The following is a 22,500-nucleotide window of genomic DNA, read 5'->3' as shown; positions in this document are numbered from 1 at the left end:
GTGTGACGGTGGCCGACAGGTGCAAACGACGTGCAACTTTTGACAACACATGCAAATTAACAAAACACGTGCAAATAGACAAAAACACAAACAACTTAAGACAACACGTGCACATCATTTAAAAAACGCGCTGCAAATTCAGACAACATTTACATTTTAGAAACGAGCTGCCAATTCACAAGACATGCAATTCAGAAACACGCTCCGAAACTCACAACACATGCAAATCAGAAATGCGCGACAAAACTCACAACACAACGGAAGTCCCCAGGGGGACAAAAGTGATGAACACCTCTGAACAGATGGCGAAGGGGTGTGTGACAGCGACAGCTAGCTCCTGTTTTAAAAGTTCTGGCTCTGAATGATCAGGGCCCGTAGCCTATTCGCAAAGAATTTTAAGGCTTTAAGTAGCTCCTGACTGATGAATTTAGGAAAAAATCTATGTCTGGGACAGCTCAAAAGAAGTAGAGAGGACTCCTAACTCACTAAGACCTATTCACAAACAATCCTAAGCCGTTTTTGTGGCTTTTCAAGTCGCAATGTTTTGAAATGGAGCTCTCAATTGCGAGGGAATAAACGGAAACACTTCCGTTGTGCTGTGAGTTTTGTTGCGTGTTTCTGATTTGCATGTGTTGTGAGTTTCGGGGTGCGTTTCTGAATTGCATATGTTGTGAATTGACAGCTTGTTTCTAAAATGTAAATGTCGTGTCGTATTTGGCGTGTTTTCTAAATGATGTGCACGTGTTGTCAAATGAAGACGAAGATGTTTTCTTAAAGGTGAACTACAGTATGCCAGTTTTTTAGCTTAATTTACCTTAACTGATCAGCTTCAGTGGTCAGGAGTCAGTGGAATGGTGATCTGACTCATTCCGGGCTGAATGATGGCTATCTTGCTCTCCCCTAGCGCCGGTGAGCAGAAAAAACACACTTACAAGTTTGTGCCACCGGGTCAGTGGCACTTACAAACAGAAAGTGTCGCAGCCTCGCGATCATAGTCATGAAAAGGCAGACTGACTGATGAGTGCAGTAAAATATACACACTAAAGCTGCAGGGGATGCTCTGCAGAGAAACCTGCATGCGAGAAAACAGCGAAGAATTCTGCCAACCTGCATAGTTCCTCTTTAAGTTGTTTGTGTTTTGTCTATGTGCACGTGTTTTGTTGATTTGCATGTGTTGTCATAAGTTGCACATTGCTTGCATCTGTCAGCCATGGTAGTAAGTAAGCCACTATTAGTGAGTTTGTAAGCATGCCGCTAGCTGCGGAATATCAATATGACCAACTTGCCTGCATAGCCTTGACCACTGATCTTTACAAGTATGGTCTGGCACTTGGTTATGGTTGTCCATGTATAGGTTATAGACACAAACTTCTCTAGGTTGACATGCACAAGCACGCGCGCGCACACACACACACACAAAGACACACATACAGCCTTCCCTGCTTTCCACCGCCTCCCAGCCTTCATACTTGTTTTCATACCTACAGTAGATGTTTTCGTTGATTCAGGACGATCCGTATATACAGTATCAGAGTAAGCACTAAATGTCCAAACACCACATCACCTTAACTCCTCCTGTTTCTCTGTGTCACCTTAACTCCTCCTGTTTCTCTGTGTCACCTTAACTCTTCCTGTTTCTCTGTGTCACCTTAACTCTTCCTGTTTCTCTGTGTCACTGTATCTCTGTGGGTGTGTTACAGCCGGACGTGAAGGTTGTGCACAGGGAGAGGTTGGACCTGGGGCCTGGTTTTGCTCGGGTCAAAGATGGCGCAGGCCTGGTCTTCACCATTGACAACATTCCCTATGCCATGGAGTACGACATCCTGATCCGCTACGTAGCTGAGGTGGGTCACACAGCCATCACATGGCCCGTTACTGTAAATCACCTAGAGCGCCATCTGTAGGTCACAAGTAGCACTTCTCTAAAGAATTCAGTATGCATTGTTTGTATTGTACAGTATGCAGTCTGTATGAGTATTGAAAGTACTAGTGTAAAGTAGGTGTTTCAGTTGCACTCTTTGGTTATTAAGGTATGATGCAATGATAGGCTAATAAATCTCATTCCAGGTCCAACAGCTTTGAAAGCCGCTCGGTTTTCTCCATAGACACTAAAGAGTAGCCTTTAACAAAATTGTCATCCTACTACTCACTTGTTACCTCAACCTGATAAAAATCCTATTTTTCATGGAATCCCGGACCTTACCCTTGATTGTATCATCTGGCTACGCAACTACAGTAATTACTCTGTTAAAGTTAAGCAATTTTGTGTTACCCTCACTAATACGGGGGTGATAGTGACAAGGTTTACATGTAAGCTGCAAAAACCGGCTGGTTATGCTAGTAAACTTTTTGTTAGAAAAAGCTGTTGGGCCTGCGACGTCAGACTTACTAACCGTATATGCAATATGTAGGTCATACTAAGTGTGGAGTAGTAGTCAGGATGAATCCCATGTCCTTGTTCTCATCATCATAAAGGGCCCTACGTAAATGACAGGCAAAGTCTAACGTCTAACTGAAGCTAATCTAAGAACAAAGCTAAATCTATTAGCTGATTGAATACCATGACATGTAATACCATGAGCAAGATTCTAAGCACAATCTCCAGTGGTTCAGCTCAGTCCTCCCACATCTCACACAATAGCTCTGCTTCATGCATGATGACACACGTCTCTCTCTGAATGACTTGGCCCCCATCGTGTGAATTAGGGCCCCCTGAGTCTTCTGCTGTTAGTTCTTATGCTGAGCTTGTCTAATGAAAGTGATGCCCTTGCAGTCTACTGAGGACTGGGAGGTCATTGTCAGCTTGACCTCCACACACCTGGCGATGAGCCCCCGCTGTGGCAACCTGCTGCCCACCGAGCAGATGTACACAGTCACCCTCCCCCACAGTGGCAGGTACCTAACCCATCTCTGTCTGAGCATATGCATTTATTTTTCTCTGTGTGTGTGTGTGTGTGTGTGTGTGTGTGTGTGTGTGTGTGTGTGTGTGTGTGTGTGTGTGTGTGTGTGTGTGTGTGTGTGAGAGAGAGAGTGTGTCTGGGAGTGTATGTGGCTAAGTTTCTATTCATGGTAAATAGGTGTGTTTATGTGTGCCTCTATGTGGTTGTATATCATTAAATGGCCACTATACATTACAGTATCAACATATTCCAGCATGATAAGAAGTCCCTCTCTCCTGACTGGATCCAAAGAAGTCTTGATTTCAGCCCTAGAATGCACCTGCTTCAGTGTCATACGATAGTAGCCAAATTCACCAGCCACAAAAGCCTGGGGTCGTCCGAACACATGAAACTAAGACCATAAGCTAACTCTTAATCCTGCATTGTCTGGGTTTATGAGACTTCAGCACAAGAGCGCGGCCCTGGTGGAAGTCAAATATCCCAGCGGTAGTGGGAGGAAGCGAGTTCAGCAGGTTCACTCTAGATTAATTACAGAGGGTGTCCACAGATTACAGCTGATAGTGGCCGTGCCAAAAGATAAGGGTCCAGATTCAGGCCCAGTCAAGATGGCGGCAGTCTCACGGGAAAAGGTGTCTCGAGATGGTTGTTTTTCTTTCCTCCTCTTTGAGTTTGCAGTTTGTGTTGAGAGGAGTTGGGCCTCTGTGACCTTGCCTGACTGCTAGGATGCTTGTTTAAGATTAACCAAGAAATGGCTTGTTTAAACATGATGGGCCTCTGAATAGACCAATTTCAGACCATTCAGAACAGTGTTTAGTTACCTTACATGCACCTTGCAGGGTATCCTAAGTCCAAGTGTTTGTACATTGTTTAGCAACGACCAAACTGAGAGGTAACAGGTGACTCAGTGTGTGTGTGTGTGTGTGTGTGTGTTTGGTTTTGTGGGTGTGTGTGTGTGTGTGTGTGTGCATGTGTGTGGGTGTGTGTGTGTCTGTCTGTCTGTGTCTGTCTATTACTTGTTGTAGATAGACTGATTAGATTGTTTCCCTCTGTGTGACTCAGTTTAATTAAAGCACATCTCCTCATGTGGTTTGACATACTGTATTTGTTTTGGTCAGATGACAGAAGCACTGAGAGCATAATAAACCATGTTGAGCAGTTGCCCTGAACCCATCCCACACCTTACAGACGAGCCATAAAAGCAGAAGAGCATCTCACTCAGTAGACATGACTGGTGCTCCAGTGTTGTGATAGTAGGTGTGTTTCTGTGCCAACCTCACCCCCCCCGTGTGCCCTGTTCCAGGCACGTCATGATGCCGCGGCCCTTCTGCTTCGAGCCGGAGAACCGCTACACCATGGCCATCCGCTTCCAGCGCCACGGCGTCACCCACCGCTACCTCACCGCCTTCATCCTCGTCGACTCGGTTAGGCCCCAATATAGGCTCTATCTCTCTGTCTCTCTCACTCTCTATCTCCCTCTCTCTTTCTGTCCCTCTGTGAAACACAGCCATATACATACACACACACACACACACACACACACACACACACACACACACACACTTACACATACTGTATACACAAACAGAGAGATACACATCCTGTTTGTGTCAGGTGGCCCAATTACCTTTGGTCGTATAGACCTCATTCAGGGGGAGATTTGGATGTCTGTGTCTTACTGTAAGTCTGTGTAATATACTGTAAGTTGTTACTGCCACCTAGTGGTTAACACAGAGCAAGTCCATGAAGAGAACCTTTCTGTCATCCTTGTCCTTTGTCTTTCTTACGTCATTGTTTCTCTCTTTCTTACTTTCTTTCTTACTTGCTTACGTTCTTTCTATCTTGCTTATTTACTTCCTGTTTTCTTCTCTCGCCACCTCCTCCCAGCTGGTGCTGATCCCTAAGTACACGGAGCTCCCAGGGTTCAGTGGGAGCGGCGCTCTGGCGGAGCAGCGGCGCGATGAGATGCAGCGCTACATCTGCCTGGACTCCTTCCTGGCGCCGCGCTCCCCGCGCCCCCCGCTGGCCGACATGTGCACCAAGCTCATCTGCAGCATCTCCGCCATCATGCACGACGGAGCCCTGCGTGAGTCAACAGCACATTCTGGATGCGTGAACAGTGAACACACACACACACACACACACGCACGCACAAGCGCGCACACACAAGCACACACACACACACACACATACACACAAGCACACACACACACACACACACACACACACACACACACACACACACACACACACACACACACACACACACACACACACACACACACACACACACACACACATGCACAGACACACACACACACACTTCAAGAAACTAGACAAACTACCCCTCAGTGAGCTGTTTCATTCACTGCTTTTAGACAGACTTAATACAGTAAATGGCTGTTTTTTAAGATTTACGATCTTCCATCCTATGAACTTTTGAAGAGATTGTAATTTTATTCGTTTTTAATGTCTTTTCCTCCCTTTTATTCCCTCCTCCACTTTATCTTGTTTCTTCTGACTCTCCATTTCTCTTTTCAACCTTATCCCTTACAAAACCCTCTCTCTCTCTATTCCTCCCCCCTCTCTCTCTCTATCCCCCACTCTCTCTCTCTCTACCCCCCCCCCCCCCCCCCTCTCTTTTGGTCCTTCAGCCTGTCACTGTGACCCTCAGGGATCACTGAGAAGTGAGTGTGAGCGAATCGGAGGTCAATGCCACTGCAAGCCCAACGTGATTGGCCGACGCTGTGACCAGTGCGCTCCAGGGACCTATGGATTCGGACCGCATGGCTGCACTGGTACGACTGTTTGCCATTCTTAGATCCAGAAATCACGCGTTCTGTTTGTAAGAACAATACAATAGGCCTTATACTGTATAATGCTGCTTGTAGCGCTAGAAATATCCACACAGCAGCTGATTCATATACAGTAGAGTACAGTATGTGATATGGTCAGAGGTGGAAAAGTGCAGCTTCAGACAGTAAGAGTCCTACTTTATCTGTGCCAACCATTCACTTTCCCTCACGTTTATATTTCACCTCATGTCTCACCCACTCTCTCTGACCCCCCAGCGTGTAACTGCCACTCCGAGGGCTCGCTGGAGCTGCAGTGCGACCCCCACACAGGGCAGTGCCCGTGCAGGCCGGGGGCAATGGGGCGCCAGTGCTCCGACTGCCAGCCTGGCCAGTGGGGCTTCCCCAGCTGCAGGCCCTGCCAGTGCAACGGGCACGCGGACTCGTGCGACTCCTACACGGGCGCCTGCCACCAGTGCAGAGACTACACTGACGGCTACCAGTGTGAGAGGTCAGTCCAGGGGATGGCCATGGAGCCTTATGCACTAGGGGCTCTAATTTAAATGATGGGCAACGGGTATCACATGCATTAACTAAAGCTATCTTGTGGTGTGTTGGAGCATTACGTGAACCCATCAATATCTTCCTTAAATTAACAAATTTAAGTATAAATATTTACTCTTTGACCCTTAAAACCTTTCAGAAGAGCTTGTAATGAGAAAGCTCCTGTTCTATCTGTCTCAGATGTATGAACGGTTTCTACGGCAACCCTGTACTGGGATCAGGAGAGCACTGTCGGCCATGTCCGTGTCCTGGCAACCCTGGTAGTGACCACTCCAACGGTGACTCCTGCTATGCTGACCATTCCTCCAACCAGATCATCTGCAGCTGCAAGCAAGGCTTCACAGGTGAGTGTCCACAAGGACTAAATGATGGTGGCAGTCTGCAAAAAACTCCCCAAAACAATCTCTTTATTGTTATGCAGGATTCAGCCAAATAGGATGCCACTTACTGCCATGTACTGCTTGCTCAGTTCATCCAGACAATAGAACTGGCCTGGTTTTACCTGTTAATCTTTGTACTCCAATCAAGAGCATCTCCCAGCTGGTTAGCATCAGATAAGATGCACACAGAGAGGCAGTTGCTGGGGAGATGTTGCTTATCGTCCTCCTCATCTAAATTACATTATAATAACGCTCTCTCTCTGCTGCTCTCTCTCAGGCTCACGCTGCGACCAATGCGCCCCCGGTTACTACGGCGACCCCGAGCGTCCGGGAGGCGAGTGCCGTCCGTGCCGGTGCAACGGCAACACCGACCCGCAGGACCCCGAGGCGTGCGACGCCCGCACCGGCCGCTGCCTCAAGTGCCTGTACAACACCGACGGCTACGCCTGCGCCGAGTGCAAGCACGGTTTCTACGGCAACGCCCTGGTGCAGGACTGCAGGCGTGAGTAGAGATGACCTTTCCTGGCCTGACTCTGTGCACGCTGATGTGACAGTGACCGTTCGTTGAGGTCCGAGTGTGAGTTTGGGATGACGTTAGACGTTAGATACGAAGAGTGGAAACGTGGCCTTGATGTGGTATACCAGGAGGCTGCTGCCTAGTAGTACAGTACATGGAGAATGTCAAGAAGAATGGCAACGTATGTTGCCACATCAATTCACCATGTGTATTTCTGCGTTAGATCAGAAAGTTGATGTTGGCTGGTTTTCACAGACATACTGTAGATTAAGCCTCATTGAAGTTAATTTTTATTCCATGCTTTGGCTAGGCTTATTCTATGTTTGGGAAACCGGCCCTATATGTTATACTTCATCAATTGGTCATGTTTATGGAAGAGAGCAGACCAGGATCTGTGTCAATGACTATTCTGACATACTCATCTGTATGTGTGTGTGTGTGTGTGTGTGTGTGTGTGTGTGTGTGTGTGTGTGCTGCAGGCTGCACCTGTGTGACGGCGGGCACGCGTCCTGAGTACTGCACCGACGGCCTGTGTCACTGTGACCGGCAGACGGGGGCCTGCCCGTGCCGAAACAACATCGAGGGGCACAACTGCGACCAGTGTGCCCCCAACCACTGGAACTTTGGCATGGACTGGGGCTGTGAGCCCTGTGGGTGCCACCCACAACATGCCCGGAGTACCCACTGCAACATGGTACCGTATCACCAGTCTGAAAGGAGCTCTCTAGCCAACAATCATAACAGAATACGTTTGTTTACCCTGTTGCTACAACCTTTTAAAGCACGTTTTTTTATTTACCTTTATGGAATAGTCTAGTAGGCATGTATCCTTTGTGATGTTATCGGTATGACTGGATACAGGCAGTATTATATTGTTTGTTGATTTGTTTGCAGTTTACTGGTCAGTGCCACTGTCAGCCCGGCTTTGGAGGGAAGCAGTGTACAGAATGTGAGCAGCTTCACTGGGGAGATCCACGCGTGGAGTGTAAGGGTAAGATCACAGCCTCTGACCAGGCCGCAGCCTAGCAACATGATCAAAATGACCAACTTTACTTTACTTTACTTTACATGTGTGCAGTACCTCGCTTCAGTGTTTTGTACTCTCTTCAAATAGAACTGTAAGGGCAATTCTAGCTGAATTCTGAAATGTTCACATACTGTAGATATCCATGTTTTCAAGGCCACTGAGTAGTATTGTCAGTACGACAAAAACTAAAACATAAAATGTTCCCGAGTTGCTACGGCCAGGCCGCTGCAGTGCTACACTGTGGGGGCATGAACATGGAGGCTCATGAACATGTCTATCTGGTCAAGTCATGGTATTTACTCATATTTATTCTCCCTCCCTCCCTCCCTTTCTCTCTCTCTCTCTCTCTCTCCTGTGCTCTGTCGCTCTCTCCTTCTCTCCAGAATGTAACTGCCACCCACTGGGCTCCGAGTCGGCTCAGTGTGACCAAACGACGGGCGCGTGCGAGTGCCGAGAGGGGGCGTCCGGACGCCAGTGTGACGAGTGTGCCCGTGGGTACACTGGCGCGTTCCCCAAGTGCGTGCCCTGCCACCCCTGCTTCCAGCTTTGGGACGACATCGTGTGCCAGCTCCGCCGCGACCTCGACTACATCCGGGGCAAGGTCGAGATGATCCTGGAGACGGGCATGGTGCCCGGGGTGAGCGACGCTCGCATCCAGGACCTGGAGAGAAAACTGAGCCAGGTGCGCGACCTGATCAAGGACGGAGAGCACGACCGCATTTACCACGTCATCGCCCAGTCCATTGATGATCTGAGGTAATGGAGGTCCACCAGGCTGGGGAACTCCTGAGGGAGATGCTTCAAATGCACACACCCTGTAGAAAACCTAATAGACTTTCAACCTTGAACACCAGCACTAATACTTTGAACTCCTCCATCATGTTTTTGTCTGGTTGACAAATGTAATATAATCATTTTCCTCTTGCAATTCAAATCCACCCAAACGTTTCCTTATATGTTTACTGAAACACATGCCATACATTGTAATGCAAGGCCCGAACATGACAATAGGATCTTCTCAACGTCTCTCCTCGGGTCCTCGGTCCTCGGTCCTCCGGTTCTTTCCAACTGATCTATAAAGAATGATGAGGCGGCAACAATGGGATAGTCTATCCAGTGTTCTTTCAGTGGGAACGAGCCGGAGGACCGAGGATTGAGGACAGAGGACCGAGGAGAGACGTTGAGAAGAGCCTATATTGTCTAATAATTCAGTTCCTTGACTGAAATCATAATCCCATCTGTTTCATGTCACAGGGCAGAGATCGCGTTGACAGATGGACGTCTGATGGCCACCACCAGGGACCTGGATCAAGTGGAGGAGCAGGACAGGCACCTGAAACGAAATCTGACCAGTCTGGAGGAGGAGCTGACCAACCTGAACGCCACCCTGGCCGGCCATCGCAAGCAGCTGGAGAACTACCTCAGTGCAGGGTTTGCAGGTAGGACATCGTTGTTGTAATGATTAATGCTGTAAGATAATATATCATGATTGTATATTGTTATTATTGTGAGTTTTGACGTATTCCGATGACTCTCAACTATTCATTGCCTTATTACTATTGTAAATGATGAGCTTAGCGGTAGTATGTAGCCCTTAAGTTAGTAAGTAAGTAAGCAAAATAAAACATGTCATGCCATTGTACAACATGCACCAGCAAATACTGCTGTACATCTGAGATTTTTCTGGTCATTGGTTGGTAGTCAGAGAATGAGGGAGAGAGAGAGAGAAGGAGAGAGAGAGATAGGGAGAAAAAGAAAGAGATACAGTAGATAGATAGAGAGAGATAGGTTTCAAAGAACAATGTGGGTGGTTTGTCATGCTCATAATCATGCCGGATGCAATGTAATGTGTTTGTCTCTTGTTCTGTCTGTGCTTGTTCCATAGAGGACTTGGTAATCTCATAGAGGACAGAGACAATAGCGCTTGATTAAAGATGAGCTGGTCTAATGTCTGTCAACAATATACAAGGCTGCCGCTGAGCTGTCTGGCAACATGCCCAAAGAACTTGTTAGAGACATAGCACACTTGTAGCATGCTCAAACATCCATGTCCACGTGTGCCTCTGTCCTCAGATCAGTTTGAGAAGGTGAAGCGCTACTACCGGGAGTCCCAGGAGGCGGAGCAGCGCTGCAACGCGTCCGTGTCGGGCCCCAGGAGCCCCGTGGAGCAGTCCCGCCGCACGCGCAAGGAGACGGAGGACCTGCTGGACAAGAGCCGAGACCGCCTCCTGCGCTCGGTCGCCGCCCACAAGAAGTCCCTATCGGAGCTGGAGACCAAAGCGCACGAGGTGGACAGAAAGGTGCACCACCTCAGCCACAAGGTGAGCGTGCAAGCACAAGTCAAGATCAACACTTTGCTGTGGCTACACCGGTGGCTCCCAAATTACACTCTTTAAAAAAGGGTTCATACACAATGCAGACTTTAAAGAACCCTTGATGAACACTTCAAAATGGCTTAAAGAACAAAGAACCATTTAGGGTGCTTTATATGAAGCATGCAATAGAACCATTTTTGGTTCTGTATAGCACCTTTTTTTCCCAAGAGTGTGTTCATAGCAGCCATGGAACAGTCTATTTTATTTGTATTCATTTTTAATGGCTATTTATGCCCATCAGTGCCTCCAGTAGTATCCCCATTTGAACACACATTTCCATCATTCCCACCACAGACCTTGCTAAAGCCACACTCCCCAGGGGGCTCGCCCTACCCCACACGTTGAGAACCTCGAAGCTAAACTGGCAGAGAGAAAACACATCTACTGAATTCATTTATGAAACAGTCGATTTTAGCTTTCAGATGTTTTAGATGTCAGAGTTGTGATGGGAATAAACGGTGGGCCTACAGTACTTCTAAGGCTGCTGTGCTCAAGGATTTAGGACTTAGTTATGTTGTTGTGAAGGCGGATACGTTAGAGGTGCTGCTATTTGAAACAGGAAGTGTGGCACTTGTATTTACAGAACAGGTGTAACTCAACACTGGTCATATCCAAATCAGTCAGAGGTGACCTGATTATCACCGCAGCCTCACGCTGTGGTATTTATGGCCTCACAGTACTTCTGCGTTGTCATCGGTTTATTGCCCTGTTTGTTGATCCCTAACCCTAACCCTGCCTTCCACTCAGGTGTGTGGTGGCCATAGCAACGCCAGTGTCAACGGAAGCTGCCCAGACAGTCCGTGCGGGGGTGCCGGTTGCCGCGACGAGGAGAACCAGCGTGTGTGTGGTGGACCCGGCTGTAACGGAACCATGAGTGCGGCCATCGGGGCACTCACACTGGCCAAAGACGCCAGCGGCAACCTGACGGCCATCAGTGATGAACTACAGAGCATTTCCAAGAAGGTTTGTGTGTGTGTGTGTGTGTGTATGTGTGTGTGTGTGTGTGTGTGTGTGTGTGTGTGTGTGTGTGTGTGTGTGTGTGTGTGTGTGTGTGTGTGTGTGTGTGTGTGTGTGTGTGTGTTTTATTTCATGATCGCTCATGTAGTAACTTAACCCTAGGTGCAGGCTCTGTACACAAGCATTAGTTGTCTGAACTTTATAGCCCTTCACTGTTTGAATGTGTGTGTGTGTGTGTGTGTGTGTGTGTGTGTGTGTGTGTGTGTGTGTGTGTGTGTGTGTGTGTGTGTGTGTGTGTGTGTGTGTGTGTGTGTGTTTTCCTCTATTTCGCATTATGTGGATGTTCAGCAGCACCTGTTTTCTATGTAACAGCTTCATGATGTTTCACTGATGACACAAGACGTGAAAACCCAAGCCATGACTACGCTAGATAAAGCCAGGGAGAAGAAGGACGCCTTTGAGAAGAACAACAAAGACCTCAAGAATTTCATTCAGACCATCAGAGACTTTTTAACTGGTAGGTTGTTTTTCATGTTAGCAACACCATTTTGAACAAAATAGGTCATTATCTAAACCTGGAATGTATCCTTTTCATTCCAAATGCACAAAGTGACTCAGTTCAAACAAGCTAGCTGCTGTTATGTCAGATTGTCCATACAGGTACTTACAAAATGACAACAGTATATGTGGTCTCTAGAGTAATCTGAATCGTTCTTGTCTTGTTTATGTTGTTGTTTGTGTTTGTGTTTGTGTAGAGGAAGGAGCTGACCCAGAGAGCATTGAGAAGGTGGCTCTCCAGGTGCTGGCCATCTCCCTGCCGGTGAACCAGACGGTCATGAACAACCTGGTCAACCAGATCAAAGACAGCATCAGTAATCTGACAGACGTGGATGGCGTGTTCAACCACACCTCTAAGGAGCTTGAGAAGGCAAAGGACCTGCTCGATAGAGCACGGGATGTCAAGTAAGAAAGAGAGATCCAATTTAGTTTATCTAACTAATGCTGATGTTGTTCACACGCACAAATAAGCAAATAAGATAATATTTTCAAATCAATCTTATTTGAGATCTCTGCAGTCTGGGGTTCTAAGCATCACTGAAATTGTTAATGCGTGTTTGTGTGTGTGTGTGTGTGTGTGTGTGTGTGTGTGTGTGTGTGTGTGTGTGTGTGTGTGTGTGTGTGTGTGTGTGTGTGTGTGTGTGTGTGTGTGTGTGTGTGTACTTGTGTAGGGCTCGGGCTGAGGGAGTCAAAGATGCCGTCAATGACACCAAAAATGCCCTGAGTGCAGCTGAGAAGGCCATAGAAAAAGCAAAGAATGCCACCGAGGTTGCCATGAACAACCTGAACAGCACCAGAGAAGCTACTGCCATGGTAGAGTGAATGTGTAGCTTTAACATTATCCCTCATTTTGTCCTTTACTTTGGATAAAAGTGTCTGCTAAATGAATAACTCTAAATGTATTTTTTTTACATATTTTCACTTATATGTTAAGTTATTGTTGCATCAGCATTATGTACATACAGTACATACACACCTAATATTCTGTAAACATGCATGAATTCTACATCCTGGTTAGTCATCATAGCTTTGCTACTCTTTTTTGTTTGTTTGTTTTATTTTTTAAAAACAATTACCTTGGCCGTAGTAGGTCTTGAAAGAAGAGGAATTATCCTCTCCAACTCCTTCCCAGTTGATCTGCCTCTCACTCTGTTCTCGGTCTCGATCTCGTATCAGGTGGAGGATAACCTCACTGATCTGGAGCGCAAGCAGATGGATGCCATGATGCGGCTGGCCAGGCTGTCGGAGGAGATCGAGGCCCTGAGGAACAAGACAGAGCTGAACAGGGAGATGGCCAAGGAGGCCAAGGCTCATGCAAACAACGCCACAGAGGCAACCGATGCACTGAAGGAGGTGAGTGTGTATGTGTGTACAGTATGTTTCTTTGTGTGAACGCTTAGGTTCTTGCTCATGAGGCTCTTTCACTCTTAACAGAAGTTGTGCAAAAATAACCCGGGAGCTTTCCTAACCAAGAGTGTCGTTGACCATTTCTCTTTCTTTGGTCCTCCAAGGATATGACTAAGGCCGAGGAACTCTATGACGAGCTGACCAAGAAGGTAGACTCCCTGGGCGGCAGTGCGACTGGCAACATCAACCAGAGGGCCAAAGACATGAAGAAAGAGGCTGAGGACCTGCTGAAGAAAGCCACTACCAGCCTGGAGAAGCTAAAGAGTACGTGTCTTCTTCGTTAGACCCATCTAAATGTTGCCACCGCTTGTCGGGCTTCTTCTTGACCAACAGCCTAATAGGCCTAATGTGTGAGACACATGCTTCTGAGTCTGGTTTCACAATAGCTACCAAAAAATCTCAAAGTCGTCCGTGAAAACAAACAATTTGACCACATTTCCATATCTTTGTCCAAAGTGGCATAAAACATAATAAAAGTTGTAAGAAAACATAAAGGTGTTTGAAAGAAAATTATTGTTTCTTTGATAGATGCCGCATTCCTTCTTTATTTCAGTCTGAAGCAGTAGCGAAGCATGTGAAACAAAGCAACCAGAGCTTCTCAAACTCTCACCATGTGTATTGTTTCAAAGTACCTCCTCTATTCTAGATGTAAATGGTTCAGGCTTCTAATGCCAACAGTTCTGGCAACCTTTTGTTGTTCTGTAAGATAATTATCTCTCCCCCTTGCCTGGAATGGTTCTCAGTGGCCTACCAAAATTCCCATTCTACAATTGGTTGGTATCATTTGCCCTATAGTTTGTTCCTGGCCCTGGGAGAGGCCACAGCATCGACCTTTCTTTGTTTTCTTGTTGAGATCACCATATGGGAGATGATGCTGAATCTGTTGTTCTCAGACAGGGTAATCTGTAAACTTACAAAGTCATATTCCATTTTTTATCCTCCTTACATGTCTTGGGGTGTTTTGTTTTGGAACAAGCATCCCATCCCCCGTTGTTATCATGTCTGTAACATACTCTGAGTCATTCTGTCCTGACGGTCCATGTTCCATGTTGTGCGTTGCAGATCTCGAGAAGAAGTTCAAGAAGAACGAGCGGCGGATGCAGGAGCAACGGGACGATCTGTTGACGTTGGAGCAGAACGTGACCAAAGTGAGGGAGCAAATCCGAGAACGGGCACAGGGATACAGCACGTGCACTTAAACCCCACCCACCACTGCTGCTACGAGCCAATCAGCACCTCAAGACACAGCGGAAGGCCACGCCTCCTCTTAACGGACTTTAAAATGTTACCACTCAAAGCCAGTGTGTTGCCATATTGCTGACATAGTCAAGGGAATCTTTCCCTGTATCGTTATATGTACTGTAATGCCACAATGTAAGCTGCCCAACATGCTACTACTGACACGACACAATACGCCAGGGGTCTCCAACAAGTAGCTCATGAGCTACCATTAGCTCCACACCTAGCACTCCAGAAGGTTTAAGGAAATTTTTCATAAATCTGTTAAAAAAAGTCACTTGGTAAACCTTTTAGAATTAATTATTCTCAAATCAAATGTACAGTGCAAACAGAGAAGATAAAGGATTTGAAAGGAGCCTTAAAATTCATATAAAGCGTATTCAGCTGTTTTGGGTGAAAACATGCTGCTACTATTAGCCTACAAAACATTGGTAGTGCTCAGCCATGTTTATTTTGTTGAGTAGCCCTCAAAGGAGAAGAGGTTGGAGACCCTTGCAATAAGCTGATTCTAGATTATTTTTTTTCCCCTACCAATCAAATGCTTGAAATGTCAATATAGCCAACCACACTTTAATAATACACTGGACCTGGGTAAATGAATGGGACACTGATTTGCTGCTTATAAGTTTAGATGAAACCACAGAAAGGTGAGGACTTGGGATTGCCAGGGGTGGGCAGGGACATGTTATGAAATTGTTTAGGACAGGGGAGATGAGGGTCTGTCCCTATGCCCATACTGATATGTTTTTGTTTGTCTATTGTACACTCAACTGAAACATTGTGTATACCAGAAGAAGATGATAGTCTTTTTCTTCCTAAGGTTATAGGAAGGTAAGATTATTGGCTGAGTTTGGTAATATTACAATATGTTTTGGTTTTTACCAGTGTCTCAAACGGTGATACATTTAGCAGTGTAACACGTCACTGTATGCAGTAAATGAGTTTTGCCTAAGGTGAAGGTGGGGAATATATATTTGAGGAAAAATATACTTAAACAAAAGGGGGGAGGGGGGTGGTTTTCATTTATACTGTGATTATATTTGTATCTCTTTACTTCCAAACACACTTGAATAACTTCTAAAATTCTAAAAACATTGCTGAGCTGAATAGACATACATGTAGAATTATATAATTCTTGTCCTACAACAAATTACTATTGAGATGGGTACGTAGTCAGCAGTGTTCTGCACTGTAGACTTTCAATTTTTAAAACCTCCAAAAAAAGAGAGCTTGAGTTTTCCCAGTAACAGACCAACACACATTTTGGTATGCACACTTCACCATGAATAACTTAATGTTTGTACATTTCTGCTGTTTATTTGTGACAAAATAAATGAATATACAGTACAGTGTCCATTGGATAACCTCTGCCATTTGTATATGATTACAGTTGGTGATTTCATTCTATGATTACAGTATGGTGATTTCGTATTTCATAGCTAAACCACTAGAGGGTGCTACGGTGCAACCCCTGCTCATGTCTCTGCGGTCTCCTCCTGAGTCCAGCCATCCTTTGTCAGTATCTCTATTTGCCAAGGGCTTCCCTCCCTCTCCTCTCTGAGTTGGATGAGTGCTCTTATCTGACCTAAGGAACTTCAGTCAGCCATGTGACTTAACCCTCCATTAACACATTACGCTCAAAGAGAGCTAATAAGGTCACCTACCGTCCACTACAGTGCTTTGTGTGACCAGTGACTGTGCCGACTCATTGCGCAGTGATAACAATAATTGCAGTTACCGGAGCACTTGATCTTGAGTGAGCTTGCCTTGCTTTGCCTCCGTATCACTTGGTTTCCAAATCAGTTCTTGGGACTGTTTAAAAAAGACCCAGCTCAGTTACAATGTTACTCAGGTTCCCACCGTTTAACAAAGGGGCACTGTAAGAGGGAGAGAGAGGGGTGGGTGGGTTTAATGGCAACAATAGTTGTTTTTTTTACGAACTCTGTTCACTGAATAGGTGCTGTATATTGAAGTAAAATTGAGGTAAAATGACTTTGGACAGTGGACAAGATGGTGAAGGCTAGGGTGTCCAGTCACAAAGTAGATGCTACAACAAATTCATGGCCTTCATCTTGTCAAAGCACAGAGAGAGATGGTGGAACAGATATAGGATGTTGTCTTTTGGACTGTGTGTGTGTGTGTGTGTGTGTGTGTGTGTGTGTGTGTGTGCGCGCGCGCGCGCTTCAGTGTGTCAGTGAGTGGTGGAGTTTGAGGCACAGTGAATAGAGGCTCACATCATTAACTGCAATGCAAAAACACTTTTTTGTGTGACAATAAAACTCGTAATTTGGCATTTTAACAGGATGATGTCCTAAAGTTAAATGCTTGTTTGGGCTCCTGTAGCCTAGTTCAGGGTTTCATGGCATAGGTCATATTGCTGCTATATTCCACTTGTAGGCTACATTATTAGTTCACACACTATAAATATTTTTTGGTGGACTAAAGAAACTCGAAGTTAAGTATGTAACTTTGGACATAAGCTCCATACCTCCCTACATTGGAGCGTGTGGGAGCGCATGGTTGAATCCGGTTTAGTGACGCTCCGCTGCGTTCTTTCGAACACGCCCCGCACGGCAGAACTTTTGCGAGTGCAGCAGACTTCAAATAACTCTGCGAGCGTTGTCCCACTGCAAATTCATCAACACGAGATTTTAATGGCTGCTCTGTGAGTGAGGATTAGAAAAGCAAAAGAAAGAACTTTAGCGCCAGCGGTGAGTGTCGATTTTTAGACAGATAGGCTACACAAAGTGTCTTTCACAGTCGTGATATTTCTTACATATGAAGTTGGGTCTATTTATTTTATTCTAATGATTTATCTCACCTATGTCAGTAATATGTATGTCAATATGATCGGGGTTTCCGTTATAAGTGAAACCTTTGTATTCCATATTTCAGAGAAGTGAAGCGTCAAAGGATTGATGGTCTTATAGCCATGCGCACGCTCGTGGTTCTGTTCGTTTGTGGTAAGTACCTTATCTCTTTCATTAGGATATCATGAACTCAGCGCTCAGCATCTTAGCGGATATTTGGGGGGTTCAGGATCTTTGCTGCTGTGCAATTTATCACATTCATTTCATTGCTGCATACATGTATGCATTTTTATAATGTTAAGGATCTAAAAAGACAGTCCTGAATGTGTGTGTGTGTGTGTGTGTGTGTGTGTGGGGGGGGGGGGGGGTTAGGGTAGTGATGGATAGCCATCTACACTCCCGTTTTTCTTTGCCTCAGGTTACGTGTAACTTTTTAGAACTCTTTCAGCCTCTCTCTTTAAATGGTCAGTGGGTTACCCTATACTGCTGACCCCTTGTATTTACAGCTACCCTGTGCCTTTACCACCCAGAGAGAGGCCACTTGGGTGGTGCTGATGGTGGCCAAAGAGCATATAGTGGAGACACAGATTTTGTGCCTCTCCACAGCTTAGTATCTTTTGTAACCTTAGAATCTCACTGTCAGAATTTAAAGTGCAAAGTTAGTAAGTGTTTAGGCAATCTAGGGAGACCAGGAATATAACAGGAAATAGTTCCCATTGCTTCCAGACTCACAGATTTGAGCATAATTACAGTCTGAAGTACGCTGGTAATTATCATAATGAATCTGATCTCTGAGATGGCGCAGAGTTCTAAGAGCAGGTTTGAGTATTTTGTGTATTGCCAAGCACTACAAAAGGCTGATTGATAATTTGTTTTTTGGCTCAAACTGTTATGAGATCAATACAGTGTGTGTGTGTGTGTGTGTGTGTGTGTGTGTGTGTGTGTGTATGTCAGTGTGTATTTGCTTGGGTATGCCTGTCATTGTGTGTGTGTAAGCGTATTTGAGTAGAGAGACACATCTATGTGGGAATCAGAGTGAATTGTTAGGATTGTGTTGTCTCAGAGAATGGTGAGTCCACCTGTTGATTAGCCAGCGTTGTCTCTTCAGTCACTGTCATGTTTAAGTAGCCTCGCTTTACAGCCGTCTTAACAGCCCACACTAAAAGCTGCATCCCAGCAGCACACACAGCCTATTGGACCCCCACACACTCAATTAGTGACTTGTGTTATTCCTGAAGGCCCCCTATTCTCTTGGCAAATTTATTTATTGGGGGTGCTAAAAACGGAACTAGAGGTCAATAGGTGAAAATTGGAGGGTCGGGGATGGAGGTTTGGGGGGGGATTATACATTCTCTCTGCTGGATGAAAAAATGCAATTGCATTCAACTGCATTCAGAAACGTCTGATTGTGTGTCTCAGGCATATAACTGAAGCAGGAAACTGGGACTGAGGGAGACCACCAGCGTCAAAGAGAGGGCTAAAGTGACACAGCTCCGGCCAGCCTGTGGGTGGCATTGATAAAGGCTGCTGGCTAGAGATCACAGTGCGAGACGCTCAGCCGTCACTCTTGTGTTTGTTGTCAAGTCTTATCTCCGTGCAGACCTCTCGCTTGCTGTCAGATCTGTCGGTGGGATAGGCTACAGAGGTTATCAGCGGGGCTGACCACAGAGCCATTGACTGGACATACGTTTTAGTGTCGGTGGCGGGGGCCGGCTCATGTTCATTGAGCCGTCGGTCACTCACTGTTTCCCTCTTCCTGTTTCACAGGCTTTCACTTTCCCCCCCCTCTTGTTCCATTCTTCCACTGCCAGCCGTGGGCCTTTCTTATGCCTGTCCTCTGGGAGACAGGCCGTGGGTGGGGGGTTGGGTCGGGGATTTTCTTAACATAAGAAGGTGTTTTTTTGTGAGCGTGAGGAGGGGGTGCGGGGCGAGTGTGTTGTCGGGGTAAGTTAGCGGGGGTGGTATGGTGTGCTCCTAGATTAGGGGACGCCATATATAGCCCGGTCCTGGAATTCTCTTGGGATTGTTTTCACTCTGCTTCTCAGCCTGCTTCTTCACAGTAGGCACCTCTGAACTGTCCTCTCCATATCCTTTCATTCATTTGTCATGTGATCAGCATTTTTAATTAGGAAAGAAAAGCAACTTTGCATACACTGAATGCATGTAAGCCACAAGCTACGGAACAATAGTAGGTGTACAGTTCACAAGACAAGAGAAAAGAAAAAAAGAGACATACTGTAGCTACAATATCCTTCCATTGATTTGTCCTTTCTCTTTCGTGCTTTTGTCCAATTATTGCATTGTCCTCTTCCACATCATCCACTCAATATTAACCTTGTTGTGTTTTACTCTGTAAAGTTTCCACTATCCCCTGGTTTCCTTTTGTGGATCTCTGGTGGATCTCCAGCAGGTTGTGGCTCTGAGTGTGGTGGGAGGCCTCACACACCACTATGGTATCTCGCTACGCCAGAGCCAACAGACAGACGGGCAGCAGACAGGAGAACAGGGAAGGGGGACGATGATGACAGAGTTATTTTTGAAATGTCTCGCCAGGTTCCCATGATGATAGTGAGTTTGGAGGTGGGGGATGGTGGGGGGGTCAGGCTGATGAGGGCCATTCATTAGACTAGAGGTTCTGAGACGGGATGGACGGCGACACCTCTATTTTTTTATGAGTCATGGTGATAGCTGCCCCAGAGGATTTAAGCACCGGCTCTCTTCTTAGGGTGGAACTTGAAGTGATGACCTCATGCACAGTTTTTTTCTCTCTCTCTTTTTTTTGGAGCTGAAAGCACTGCCAGCTCTCTTTAAAATGTGCAATTGTCCTGCCGCAACAAGCAGTCTAGTGTGTGTGTGTGTGTGTGTGTGTGTGTGTGTGTGTGTGTGCATACAGTATAGTAATGGAAGAAAAGGACAAAACAGCAGGGGAACAGAGGAAGGGGAGAAAAAAAGGTATTTTTTGTTCGTAAAGCTCCCTTTTGAAAAACTTCAACTCATATCAGGGAGGAGGTGGAGCCTGGAAACAGCACCTGCGTGGAAAATGAATCCACTTGTGTGCCTATCCCCAACACACACACACACACACACACACCTGTCCCAGCCCACGCCCCCCACTTCTCCCCACTGCAGCGCTCTGTTTACCTTTTACTTTTCACCGTTCCCTCCCATTTTCCCACCCCTCCATTCTCCATTTCCTCTGAAAGCCTTTGCAATCTTTCTCTCTCCCTCTCTCTCTCTCTCTCTCTCTCTCTCTCTCTCTCTCTCTCTCTCTCTGTCTTTTGCTCACTCTCCTCTCTCAGATGTGCCCAGTTCTGGCCGCCCCCTTAAATCCCCTCTTGGGAGCTGCCTGGTGGGAGGGTTTGGTGGGGAACAGGCACAGACTGGTGCCCAGGGCGCCTACCGACACCCACGGAACTTTGAGCGGAGGAAATTCCGGAACAGGGGATTCTAGAACAATGGCGTGGTAGACAAGTCAGGGGAGGGTGGAGGAGAAGTGAGGAGGAGGAAGAGGAGGAGGAGATGAGAGGAGGAGGAGAGGAGAGGGGAGAAAGAGAGGGAGAGGAGTTATGCTAGAAGTATACTCGACGCACCCGACCTGTCGCGCGACAATGTGACGTCAAAATGACGTAATTTCCTGTGTCGCAAGCCACATTTCAGCCGCGCGCCGACCTGTCGGACACCGAACATTTTTTATCAGCCGCGCGCGCCAACCTCGCACGACAACTAGGAAGAGATTGAAGCCAAGCTCACGGAGCCAGTGTCCTTATACAGTCATCAACCACATAAACCACATTCAGGCATTATCATATAGCCTATCCAACATCTTAAATAAGCCCATTCATTTTTAAAACGACTGTAGTCATGAAGTTTGAATAATAGTAAGTTTGAAAAGTGGGAAGTTAACTTGGCTAGGCTGCAGCGAGAGTTGCCGTTTGGATGACTGATTTGTTTACAGTCGTGAACTAGGTTGGATAAGTTAACGAAGTTACCAGTGAGAGTTGCAACAGGAGGATATTAGGGGGAAATGACTAGGACCGAGGCACATAAGTATTCCAGCAAAAGGTAAGGAAGAGATTTGTTTTCAACCAAAGGATATCTGCTAGACCTAAAAAAATATATATATCTTTCCATTTAGGGAGATTACACAAGCTCATCTCATAAACGAGATGGTAGCCTAGGCTAATCCTTCAGTTGTGCAAGCTAAGTCTGAAATATCAGCAAAGAAGCTAGTTGCTACTGCCATTAACGTCAATGGATACCGTGCCTCCGTTCAGGAGACTACTGCAAATTGTGTCGCGACTACCACGCGCAAGTATACATGGTTACAACGTTCCCCGTGACGTCAACATGTCGCACGACAAGTCGGGTGCGTGAACTGTACCGGGGCCTTTAGAGTGAGGGAGGGTAGACACAGAGCAGAGGGAAGGAACAGGTTTGTTTATAAAGGAGAGAGAAGCAATGAATTAGGTTTCCATCCAGGGAGGAGGAGGGGTGGACAGGGGGAGGGAGGCCTGTGTGTATGAAAAGAGAAAAAGAGATCAGAGAACTCCTGACACTCACTTAAAGAGAGAGAATAGGCTAAGCAAGAGAGTGGGACAGAGAGAAAGACAGAGAGAGTGAGAGAGTGGGAGAGAGAACGAGAGAGGGAGGGAGAAGGAGAGTGAGACTAATAAGCCCACTGAGCTTGTCTGGGGGAAATGCCATACAACTATTATCATTACCTACGAAAATATGACAGTTCTGTTCTAATGACTTGTGGAAAAGTATATTTTTCCAGGTGTGAAACACTGGTTCCTTACTGTAACCCAACAGCCAGAGCAAAGCTGGTGAGCCACACTTGTGATTCCACTGGCTAATTAAGTTTGTCAGGCCCTTTCTGGCCAGTGTTTGGTGTGTGTCGGCCAGTAATCACCACCGCCTGTCAGAGTGAAGCTGAGGCTGTACACTACAGAGGTGCAGTCCTGGGTCAGTGTGTGT

General features: G+C 46.3%; 2 protein-coding genes across 4 annotated transcripts in view; both read left to right on the top strand.

Annotated features, from left to right (window-relative positions):
- Positions 1-16,060, top strand: part of lamb2l (laminin, beta 2-like) — a 49,703-nt gene extending 33,643 nt beyond the window's left edge. For both annotated transcript variants that reach the window (XM_062540612.1, XM_062540613.1), the window contains exons 16-35: positions 1,701-1,844; positions 2,774-2,895; positions 4,201-4,321; positions 4,785-4,983; positions 5,552-5,695; positions 5,969-6,200; positions 6,434-6,597; positions 6,911-7,135; positions 7,630-7,844; positions 8,045-8,141; positions 8,561-8,933; positions 9,432-9,616; positions 10,251-10,498; positions 11,300-11,515; positions 11,882-12,026; positions 12,265-12,472; positions 12,739-12,880; positions 13,244-13,420; positions 13,579-13,738; positions 14,537-16,060. In XM_062540612.1, coding sequence (XP_062396596.1) covers positions 1,701-1,844; positions 2,774-2,895; positions 4,201-4,321; positions 4,785-4,983; positions 5,552-5,695; positions 5,969-6,200; positions 6,434-6,597; positions 6,911-7,135; positions 7,630-7,844; positions 8,045-8,141; positions 8,561-8,933; positions 9,432-9,616; positions 10,251-10,498; positions 11,300-11,515; positions 11,882-12,026; positions 12,265-12,472; positions 12,739-12,880; positions 13,244-13,420; positions 13,579-13,738; positions 14,537-14,673 — 3,654 coding nt within the window. In that variant the 3' untranslated portion in view covers positions 14,674-16,060. The remainder of the gene's footprint in view (positions 1-1,700; positions 1,845-2,773; positions 2,896-4,200; positions 4,322-4,784; positions 4,984-5,551; positions 5,696-5,968; positions 6,201-6,433; positions 6,598-6,910; positions 7,136-7,629; positions 7,845-8,044; positions 8,142-8,560; positions 8,934-9,431; positions 9,617-10,250; positions 10,499-11,299; positions 11,516-11,881; positions 12,027-12,264; positions 12,473-12,738; positions 12,881-13,243; positions 13,421-13,578; positions 13,739-14,536) is intronic.
- Positions 16,061-17,306: 1,246 nt separating this feature from the next.
- Positions 17,307-22,500, top strand: part of lamb2 (laminin, beta 2 (laminin S)) — a 40,439-nt gene continuing 35,245 nt past the window's right edge. For both annotated transcript variants that reach the window (XM_062540615.1, XM_062540614.1), the window contains exons 1-2: positions 17,307-17,424; positions 17,609-17,676. In XM_062540615.1, coding sequence (XP_062396599.1) covers positions 17,646-17,676 — 31 coding nt within the window. In that variant the 5' untranslated portion in view covers positions 17,307-17,424; positions 17,609-17,645. The remainder of the gene's footprint in view (positions 17,425-17,608; positions 17,677-22,500) is intronic.

The sequence above is a fragment of the Sardina pilchardus genome, chromosome 7, assembly GCF_963854185.1.
Source record: "Sardina pilchardus chromosome 7, fSarPil1.1, whole genome shotgun sequence".
Classification (NCBI taxonomy): Eukaryota; Metazoa; Chordata; class Actinopteri; order Clupeiformes; family Clupeidae; genus Sardina; species Sardina pilchardus.
Note: the sequence above shows the minus strand (reverse complement) of the source record. Positions and strands in the feature narration are given on the sequence as shown.